The 10741-nt window shown below is 40.8% G+C and overlaps 2 protein-coding genes across 2 annotated transcripts; one reads left to right on the top strand and one right to left on the bottom strand.

Moving 5' to 3' along the window:
- The first annotated feature begins 707 nt into the window (after window positions 1–707).
- On the top strand, window positions 708–6047 carry clic2 (chloride intracellular channel 2). Its single transcript, XM_071410443.1, has 6 exons — window positions 708–1037; window positions 3159–3268; window positions 4088–4213; window positions 4304–4407; window positions 4716–4897; window positions 5169–6047. The coding sequence occupies exons 1-6, from the start codon at window positions 984–986 to the stop codon at window positions 5328–5330; spliced, it is 738 nt and encodes a 245-aa protein (XP_071266544.1). The 5' UTR covers window positions 708–983; the 3' UTR covers window positions 5331–6047.
- A 973-nt stretch (window positions 6048–7020) lies between these two features.
- Window positions 7021–9035, bottom strand: urp1 (urotensin-related peptide 1). The gene is made up of 5 exons (XM_071410444.1): window positions 8683–9035; window positions 8091–8222; window positions 7868–7908; window positions 7631–7736; window positions 7021–7300 (listed from the first exon to the last, which is right to left on the bottom strand). Exons 1-5 carry the CDS (start codon window positions 8783–8785, stop codon window positions 7269–7271), a joined length of 414 nt encoding a protein of 137 aa, XP_071266545.1. The 5' UTR covers window positions 8786–9035; the 3' UTR covers window positions 7021–7268.
- Between the last annotated feature and the right edge of the window lie 1706 nt (window positions 9036–10741).

The following is a 10741-nucleotide window of genomic DNA, read 5'->3' on the forward strand; positions in this document are numbered from 1 at the left end:
TGTGATTTCACTAAAATCATGCCAGCCAGTTTCTACTGCTGGCAAGATATCATGCATTCCTGACATATTACAAAATGTAATTAAATAAACGCTTTATCACAGATTTATTTTTACAGGGATAACAGTCGTAGATCTTAGTTTTATATTAAGGTAGCTAACCGTGTAGTCTTAATTAAAGGTTACTGGCAATTCTGGGCAAATGTCAGCATTTTTTCCCAGAAATCCTTACCATAACACAGCATCAAAAATGTGTGATATATATATTTGTTACTCATGCGCAATTGGGTCTCATCACAAAATATCCTCATCTGGAAGTCCAGTTACCAAAGCAATCACTTGGTCCAACAGATGAGAGCCACTTGTGAAACTGAGAGCCACTTGCATTTGAACATTTCCAAATCAAAGGAGGTGTTAATGGTTATCCAGTATATTCCAACACAGTACATGCTTTGTAAGGAGCGAGCCAAAAAGTATAAAGTGTACACCGTTACTAGTGTGACAAATCATCAAAACAGTGTATTCAATATGGCTATACTGTCAGTATGAGGAATATGATAGCCATCAGGTTTTTTGTCACATGGTGAAACTATATTTCTACATTGTTTGATTAACCGTTATCAACTGACAAATAATAGGACCTATTTTAGGCTCTCCTCATAGAGAGAGCTTGGCACTGTTTATATAAGGGAGGACCACGCCCATCCTCTGGACCCACCCCCTCCTCTGACTTTTCACAGTGATAGCCTCATGAAGCCCTCAGACAAAGCATGCCAGCCACAAGGGTCTTACACTGCCTCCTAAGATCCATATATAAACCAGCACACTAGAGCACACAGATATATAGCAGACTCAAGGGCGTAGTGAGGTTTTACTTCAGTGGACTTGGAGTCTTCAGCGTTAACAGGTTTTGGTTGGGTCTGAGGACACTTGTTGGAAAAAAACGTTTCTGAACTTGGCACCACACAACACGGCTTTTGGACAAAATGGCACTGCGACAGAACTCCGACAAAGACCCGACTATTGAACTCTTCATAAAGGTCAGTATTGTGTTTAGTTTAGTATTGTGTTTCCTTTAGTTTAGAATAAGAAAATAATAATTTGTATTAATTCAAACAAACCGCCTATGAATGTCTATTATTTCAACAATATGTAAAAATATGTAAATTATGTGATGATTGAAATACAATTTTTTTTTTACTCAAACGTGTTTCATGTGAAAGCAAATTAAATGTACAAAATCAAGCTGTAATGTAAGCTTCAGTCACTTCAGCCATAGCCTCTGTTTCAAATAAGGGCTCAATACTTGTAGTGTTGTGTTCAGGATTGGTAAAAACTGGAATGTGACCAAGATTTGTAGTTCACTTATCAGCACTCAGCATTGTAGAGGGGCAGAGATCTACATTATGGGCACCATCAATCCGAGGTTGGCTCTCCATGAACGGTCGTCATCTAGGGTTACGTAAAGCCTTGGAGGCTGGTGTGTGTGTGTGTGTGTGTGTGTGTGTGTGTGTGTGTGTGTGTGTGTGTGTGTGTGTGTGTGTGTGTGTGTGTGTGTGTGTGTGTGTGTGTGTGTGTGTGTGTGTGTGTGTGTGTGTGTGTGTGTGTGTGTGTGTGTGTGTGTGTGTCTGAGCATACACTCCTCAGTGACAGTGAGAGTGGCCTTTATCCCTGTGACGCCAGATACTGGAGGCCACCTTATCACCACACGCCCAGGAGGAGCTGGCAGGACGCTGGGAACCCCTGGCCCCCGATGAGACAGACACGCCCACACACTGACACATATGCACATGCTCTATTACACATACGCACATTCACACAAAAATAGCAAATAAGTAGTCACATACAATAAATGTATGTTTCTATGTGAAGTCATATCCCAGAAACGTAATCCACCCCTTCGGTGCCAGATCCCCCCTTTTCCTCCTGAGGGGACCTGTCAAATCTCAGGGTGTTTGTTTTCGGCAACTCTGGGCATGTCCACTTTCTTCCCTTCGAGTCCCATGTATCCCTACTTCCTTTGGAGGGGGAGCCGAAGGGTGTCTGTGAGACAACGATTTTTTTGTAAAAGGGAGGTGAAGCCACGGTGCATTCAGAAAGCATTCAGACCCCTTGACTTTTTCCACATTTTGTTACGTTACAGCCTTATTGTAAAATGGATGACTTTTTTAATATATATATCTACACACAAATCCCCATAACGACAAAGCAATAATAGTTTTTTTTTATTTTTTACATTTCATATTTACATAAGTATTCATACCCTTTACTCAGTACTTTGTTGAAGCAACTTTGGCAGCGATTAAAGCCTTGAGTCTTCTTGGGTACAACGCTACAAGCTTGGCACACCTGTATTTAGGGAGTTTCTACAATTTTTCTCTGCAGATCCTCTCAAGCTCTGTCAGGTTGTGTGGGGGGCGTTGCTTAAGACACACACACACACACACACACAATCAAAGTGCGTACAACAGTGAGTGAACAATTCAATTTGTTTCTCAATACCAGAGGCCGTTATCTACCGTTATCTTCCTCTCCAACACAATGTCTGCCTTTTCTATCAAGTAGCAGCTCCTAAAATACCCCAGCCACTCCCACCACTACAAGTGTGTATATTTGTGTCTTTTGTCATGAGATTAATATGAATTGCATGATAGGGTTGGAGATCAGGACTTACTGTAATGGATAACATGGACAATGTCAACATAAAGCCATTGGAATTTGGAAAGGGCACTGAGTCTTCACCATGAGTCTTCTGTGTTTGAGGCAGTACTCATATATTGCTGTCCATTAAATATACTACTGGTAAACTAACCTGGTCCCAGACATTTTAATATTGTCTTGACAACTTTTTATTTTACCTTTTTCTAACTAGGCAAGTCAGTTAAGAACAAATTCTTATTTTCAATGACGGCCTTGGAAGAGTGGGTTAACTGCCTTGTTCAGGGGCAGAACGACAGATTTTTACCTTGTCAGCTCGGGGATTCGATCTTGCAACGTTACGGTTACAAATCCAACGCTCTAACCACTAGGCTACCCTTCCGCCACAACTCCTATGGTCATTGTTTGGTATGACAATGACCAAAGGAGTTGGCAATACAGCACAAACAGAACCAGGCTATAACCAAACCTAAACCCAATTATTAATGCTGCTTGTCCTTCAGGCTGGCCACGATGGAGAGAACGTGGGCAACTGCCCATTCTGCCAGAGGCTCTTCATGGTCCTGTGGCTGAAAGGAGTCAAGTTCACCGTGACCACCGTCGACATGAGGAAGTAAGCACCCCGCCCCCCACCCTTCCACTTCCTGTGCATCTGTTTAAAAGTCCCCTTACACAGGGTCATGTCTAGATGATGTAAAATTGACTTCAAAAATGTAATTATTTAGCATTTTAGCTAACCTTAACCCCAACCGTTTCCCTAATCTTAACCTAATTATCCTAACTTGCTATAGTAATTCTCCTAACCAACTGCATGAGTTGTCCTAACCTGCTACGAAAAGTCAATTTTGACATAAACTGTATCCCTTCTAGACAAAACCCTCACTCACGCAGGGCTCTATTAAGATTTGAGGGAGAACAATGATGTTTTTCAGAAACCAAACCGTTTAATAGGGTAAAAGTAACACTCAATGGGGTGTGATACAGAGAGGGGATAGAGGGCGGTGCTTGCAAGGCTAAAGCAATAGCAGAATGGTCAGTGTGTTATTGAACAAACATATTTTCTTAATCTAACCCGTGTGAATTTCTCAGGCCCATTACCAGTGTGCTAATAAGATCAGGAAACGTTGAAAGGATGCTGATATCTGAGTGATTAAGAAAACACACAACATGCACCCTTTGAGCTAGCCACTCCCATGCCAGTGTGTTTTACTTACTGAATCGTGAGCATTGTTGGAATCCTTAATCGAGAATGCCAACACTGGATTTTGACATGGCTTGATAACCATTGTGTTCGTTGTGATTGTGTCGCTGAATGATCGACATCGTATCTATTGATATAAAGCTGGAATGATCACATATATGACCCTGTCTACTCCCTTTCTCCCTCCCCTTTACCCACCTCTCCACCCAACCCTGCCCTGGTACACTCTAGGAAGCCAGCAGAGCTGAAGGATTTGGCACCAGGGACCAACCCTCCATTCCTACTGTACAATGGCACCCTCAAGACAGACTTTATCAAGATCGAGGAGTTTCTGGAGCAAACACTGGCCCCTCCCAGGTATAGTGTTATTATATTAAAGAAAGTGAAAGACACTGACCGTCTTCAAACAAATTCATACTCAGACTCATCTCATCTCCCTCCCTTCAGGTATCCACACCTTAGCCCACGCAACAAAGAGTCCTTTGACGTGGGTGCGGACATTTTCGCCAAGTTCTCCGCTTTCATCAAGAACAACCCAGCAAACACTACTTGTAAGTGAAGTTACAGTCAGTCCACATTCATGTATTAGACCATGTCTTACGAGGCAATGGAAAAAAAAGTACTCAATGGAATACACACTATGGGCGTATGCCTTCATGAAATGATGGTTTGATGTGAATTTTAGGGACCAGACCATGCCTAATCCTGGACTGAAAAGCATGCTCAATGGAGAATCTCAATTGAAAGCGCTTTTTCACCCAATATATAAGCTTAATCTGGGTCTGGGAAAGCCGCCCATAAGGAACACCTCTAAAGCTATAGATATATAATATATGCCTGTGTCTCTCTCAATCCATAGTCCAAGAGAAGGCGCTGCTGCGGGAGTTCAAGCGGCTGGATCACTACCTGAACTCCCCCGTCCCTGAAGAGATTGACCACAACTCCAGAGAAAACATCGCCCTCTCCAAGAGAAAGTTCCTGGATGGCAACCATCTCACCCTGGCAGATTGCAACCTGCTGCCCAAGCTGCATGTCATCAAGGTGAGACAAATAGGCCTATAACATAAACTGATTATTTTCTGGTATTAGGCATGTCTTATGAAGTGTAGTACACAACCTATGCAATGACAGGGCCCATCCTTACTTTCTAATCCTGGGAGAAGTAACTTAACTTAATTTTTAACCATTGGGAATAGACATTCTCTGTCCATATTCTCCAGTCTTCATTATTTAAATAGTGTAATATGACTATTACGGTTTATAGTGTCTCACAATTCAACAGTTTTCCCATGTATTCTGTTTTATATGCTAGATTGCTGCCAAGAAGTACTGTGACTTTGACATCCCGGTCCAGTTCACCGGTGTATGGAGGTACCTGAACAATGCCTACGAGAGGGAGGAGTTCAGTCAGACCTGCCCTGCCAACATCGAGATCGAGAAGGCTTACCTGGACGTGACCAATAAGAGGCTGTAAACCTATAACCAACCTTTAACCAACCATTACACAACATGTCCTCTTTTACTATTACCTTACATGGAAATGGTAAGTCATTCACCCCAAAAAATATAACACATTTTTTTGGGAGGCCACAGCAATCATTATCAAAGTATCTCAAATCAATCCTGCATCAGGATGCCTTTGAAATCGATAGGCATTCTAGGAATCAAATCAGTACAGAAGTTCACACCCGCTTAAAGTGCATTATGTTAAAAAGTGCATTATTTACAAAATTAACTGCAATGCCTTGTGTTTTACAGACAATTTACTAATAGGATGCTACAGTAACTAAGGTTTATGTATGATGTTAATTTCAAGTAATTATACTGCCAATTCCCATTATATACCACACTAAATAGGCCAAGTGTGCAATTTGACTGTTTATCAAATTAAGTGTTTCTTTGTCCATAGTGTAAATATGTATATTTTTTTCACATGTTGTTTATGACCTGAACACCCATAATATTAGAATGTATAAGTCTATAAGAGTGTATTCTAATTCTGTTTATGTGTGATTGAATGGAGTGATATAAAATATATTTTAACAGTTGCTCATGATTACCATAAAGAATAGTCAATTATCATGTAAATAAGTTAAGGTCAAATGTTTTACCATAATACATTACACCTGCCCGATTCTAGTTTTTTCAAACTATGATGTGAACTAAAATAAAATCTATTTAATGAGTCTGACCCTCGAGTGTGTGTGTGTGTGTGTGTGTAAATCTCTAGGACTCTGCTGCTCCCTTGTGGGTGTTAAAAGGAAACACAGAAACCATTGCTGATCATGTCAAAGAAACGCATATATACTGTATGTAGTCATATCTGATTTATGCTGCATGATTACCCTAAATATGTATTTACTGTGCATTTCTAAATTTGTCAATTTAAATAAGTTGACAGCTCATTTTTGTGTTTAATCCTTAAGTCTATTGACACACCCGTGCGTCAATCTAAGTAACATAATAAAACATATCCCCATCAAAATCGGTCTGTTTAAGCTAGAGATATCTTTTTTTTGCATGGGCTGCGTCTCAATCCACCGCATCCACCGATATCGGCCTTCCACATCTGCGGTGGAAGGTGGCCGAGCTACTGTGAAGCAGTGTTTGTCAGACCATAAGACCTCCCGAAAAATCGGTCTTCTTGTGAAATCGTCTGTAGCATCCGACCGGTTTGGCCTATAAAACTATTATGACCACTCTATAGAAAGGGGAGACACTCACGAAGGAGTTTTCCATTTTGCTCTACGACCCCCACAAGTGTCACGGGACTTGAATTCGGTAACACTGACGTGCCAACTTCTGTCTGTTGTGTCCGATCTGTTTAAGCTACAAACTAATATGACCCCACTTTGAAAAGAGGAGACTCTCACGATGATTGTAAGGTACAAATGGAAGTATGGTTGTAGTTTGTGCCCCAAAAAATAAGGGGTTAAATATGTGTAAAATATATATATATATTTCCTGAGCTTTTTTATATCTCCTAGACATACGACAGACACTTCAAAACCTCATTCCTTCTGATACATTTTTTTACTGTCTTAGACTGTAATGTTGTTGACTTCGTTTCGGTTCTAGACATGTACGCTGTGTATTTGTGTAGAAATGTATATGCAATCTGACACAGTGTTGGTCTCAAAAACAAAGTTGTTCCATTCAATTCACATTATACTGTATATTTCATTTTATTGTCAGCCAGCCTCAATGCAAGGCCATTTTCAACTGGATTAAAAAATATATTTCCTACCAATCATTTACTCTAGGTTTCTATGTATGAACAATGTACCCATTGTCTTGGGGCTGTAATTTGAATATTTAATAAGGGACACAGCTTGGAGTGAGGGTGGTGAGACAAGGTGTTCTTGTCCAGGTATCGTCCAAAATGATCTTATTCTCCTCCAGCACACAGCTTCTAGTTTGTCACACAGTATTTCCAGAAGCATGCTATCCAGGGAAGAAAGAGACAAAGATAAAGACAAATGCCAAGATTATGTGCATCAGTTCTGCTTTCATGAGTCCTATCATATCCTGTTTGTATCCTGCAATGCTATAGTTACTCCATCTCACCTTCCACGGAACAATCCTTAGTTAAACATCCTTACCAAACACTATTGCAATGCAAATATGCCTGCATAGATATATTTTCTTCTGTTGTTGACGCAACACTGTGTTTTTGATTGTCCTCAGCAAACATCTGTTCTTACTATGTACATAAGGAACATAAAGGAAGGTATGGCAACAGAGTCGGTCCAGGATAATGCTCTTCTTACTCACCTCTCTTGTTGGTTTTCGGCAAATTCTGCTCAGACCGAAGGAAGCCCTGAGAGCGAAGCTTGTCGGCTGCAGCGAGCTTCAAGACCACCGCCTTCAGATCGTCAACCTAAAAAAGCACGATATATTTTATGACACATGGTGCAAAATAGAACCAAATATAACAGAACAGAATATAATGGCTTTTCCTAGAGGGTTCTTCTGTATTACACATTCAATAAACATTTCTAACACTCTTACCATGTTGACAAATTTATCCTGCTGCACAGAATCTTTAGCTCCTGAAGGAAAATTGAGAAAATAAACCCAATTGAATAAAGACCTAGTCATGTTACATGGGTGACTAGCTGTTTAGAATAAAACCAATTGTCCTTTTGATTAAGATATGGTAAAGAATTATGGGATATCAGAACATTCATGTCCAATCCTTGGTGTCTTGACTCTAGGTTTCATCTCTCCTCACCTGCGTTATTCCATGTATCTCTGGCGCCATTGCGCTGCATCAGGAGAGGGTAGAGATTCTTCACCTCTCTCTGGTCAGTCAGCTCAGCGTTCTCTCCATCCTCCACCTCCGCCACCAACTTCTGGATCAGCTCTGCTCAGACAAAACAGCTCTCAATTATCAAACAGTATTATCACCACCATCAATACTGAGACCAAAACCATTGTTGAAAGTTCCAGTGAACCCAATTATGTCACCCTAATCCAGACTCAAACCCTGAACTTAACTGTCAAAATAGCTATTGCCTTCAATGTTCTCAGAGGAAAATCTATCCCCTTTGCCATCTACAGTAGACCTACATGGTTATAGAAAATTCTCTGTCAACAGACAAAGAATTTCAGAGTTCAACATTGCCCTCACAACCTTTTGCGTAGGGATCTAAGAATGAACATCAGAAACCTGAACACTATCAATTCCACCAAGAAAAGATGAGACCTTAATTGTCTCATAAGGTTCAGCAAGACATGCCCTAAAATAGAACATTATAGACATAGACTATTCAGAAATGATCAAATTAAGGGAAATCAAAAACACCACAGATTCTCTTGCATACCTTCTTGAGGTTCCAAGCTTGCGTCTGGATACAGTGGTAGAGCATGCGTCCGTCTGGCAGAGCAAATAACAGCTAAAATGTAGAACAGTGCTAAGGACAGCATGATGACAATAGCTTAGGTGGCTATGGACTGTACTATCTTACCCTGACTGGGAACTTCACTTTTATATCTTCCTCAACCATCCATCATGACGGGATCAATACATTATCATGTCACCCAGTCTCAGTCTAAATGGTTTTGATGTAATGGCCCCATCGTCATAGACACAATTCGGGGATTCTGTCAATGCATCTAGGGCCTATCTCTGCTTGTTCAGAGGGCCCTAACAAATGTTTACTCTCCAATAGCAATCAGAGGCCAGTCAGCATCCTCAGATTCTTTATGTCTGACTAACACCATTTTCTTGTTCCAATGGGTTGTTCATCCTATCACAGACAACATGATTCACTGTTCTAATCACAGCCCCTTCTACGCACAGAGACTCTGTTTCTTTTTTTGTCTTACCCTTGTAAGGGGGTAACACTCTCCAAAAAAAAGGCTATGGTTAGGGTACAGTATTGTTCCCTGGGGTACAAATAGATCAAAATACACAATGTACCTTCAGAGATACACATATAATCTTGTACTGTTTGGTACCTTTTAGGGTAGGCCTACATATGCGAATCATCTAGTATAATAGTACATTTCTGTACAATCATAACACACAAAAAACCACATTGATCATTATCATATGTCCCAGCAAGCTCTATTGCAGGTTGATTTTTAGAATGTTGTGTTTTTGCATGCACATTGATTGATTGATCTTATTTATGCTACATGAAATTAACTAATCCAATATGAAAGTAGTCCTTCCTGTTTAAATGGTTTAGGTAGTCTCATTTATACATTTTCCCTACCTTGGCAGTCATTCTAAATGCAGGTTGCTGTTATGTTTACTCCCGCTCCCCGGCGCTCGATGTTGCCAGTTTACTCATTATTACCCACACCTGCCACCATCGTTATGAGCACCTGAGCCTCACCTGGACTCCATCACCTTCCTGATTACCTCCGCTATATCTGTCTCTCCCTTTGGTTCTTTCCTCAGGCGGTATAGTTTCTGTGTTTTATGTCTGTACGCTACTCGTGATCCTTGGTTTGTTCTATTATTTGTTCAATTCACTCCCTGTACTTGCTTCCCGATTCGTAACATACACGTTGCGGGTGATTAAAAGTTTTTAAAAAATGGATATCCTAACTCTGGTTGAAATCCAATAGGAATTACATTTCACTTTGCAAGCCAGCATAATGGGACTTGTCTAATGTGGCCTGCAAACCAGGAGTTTCCGACCACTATGTTGGGGTAAAACAAGCCTGTCAAAGTATGGGGTTATGATATACATTGAGTATATCAGGGCCCATTTTGACTCCAATGCTTCCTACAGTTGTGTCAACTTGGCTGGATGTCCTTTGGGTGGTGGACCATTTTTAACACACATGAGAAACTGTCGATCATGAAGAATTCAGCAGCATTGCAGTTCTTGACGCACGTGGCACCTAAACTCAGCAAAAAAAGAAACGTCCCTTTTTCAGGACCCTGTCTTTCAAAGATAATTTGTAAAAATCCAAATAACTTCCCATATCTTCATTGTAAAGGGTTTAAACACTGTTTCTCATGCTTGTTCAATGAACCATAAACCATTAATGAACATGCACCTGTGGAAAGGTTGTTAAGACACTAACAGCTTACAGACGGTAGGCAATTAAGGTCACAGTTATGAAAACTTGGGACACTAAAGAGGCCTTTCTACTGACTCTGAAAAACACCAAAAGAAAGATGCAAGGCATGCTGCAAGGAGGCATGAGGACTGCAGATGTGGCCAGGAAAATAAATTGCAATGTCCATACTGTGAGAAGCCTAAGACAGCGCTACGGGAGACAGGACGGACAGCTGATCGTCCTCGCAGTGGCAGACCATGTGTAACAACACCTGCACAGGATCGGTACATCCGAACATCACACCTGCGGGACAGGTACAGGATGGCAACAACAACTGCCCGAGTTAAAACAGGAATGTACAAT

The sequence above is a fragment of the Salvelinus alpinus genome, chromosome 7 (genome assembly GCF_045679555.1).
Source record: "Salvelinus alpinus chromosome 7, SLU_Salpinus.1, whole genome shotgun sequence".
NCBI classification, from domain to species: domain Eukaryota; kingdom Metazoa; phylum Chordata; class Actinopteri; order Salmoniformes; family Salmonidae; genus Salvelinus; species Salvelinus alpinus.

What these genes read in the sequence shown, in the direction of transcription:
- clic2 (XM_071410443.1), top strand. Translation starts at nt 984, where the DNA reads ATGGCACTGCGACAGAACTCCGACAAAGACCCGACTATTGAACTCTTC. An exon ending in CAAACACTGGCCCCTCCCAG is followed by an intron (nt 4,214 to 4,303) that starts GTATAGTGTTAT and finishes CCCTCCCTTCAG; the next exon opens with GTATCCACACCTTAGCCCAC. An exon ending in CAACCCAGCAAACACTACTT is followed by an intron (nt 4,408 to 4,715) that starts GTAAGTGAAGTT and finishes CTCAATCCATAG; the next exon opens with TCCAAGAGAAGGCGCTGCTG.
- urp1 (XM_071410444.1), bottom strand. Translation starts at nt 8,785, where the DNA reads ATGCTGTCCTTAGCACTGTTCTACATTTTAGCTGTTATTTGCTCTGCC. An exon ending in AGGATAAATTTGTCAACATG is followed by an intron (nt 7,737 to 7,867) that starts GTAAGAGTGTTA and finishes GTGCTTTTTTAG; the next exon opens with GTTGACGATCTGAAGGCGGT. An exon ending in GCCGAAAACCAACAAGAGAG is followed by an intron (nt 7,301 to 7,630) that starts GTGAGTAAGAAG and finishes TTCCCTGGATAG; the next exon opens with CATGCTTCTGGAAATACTGT.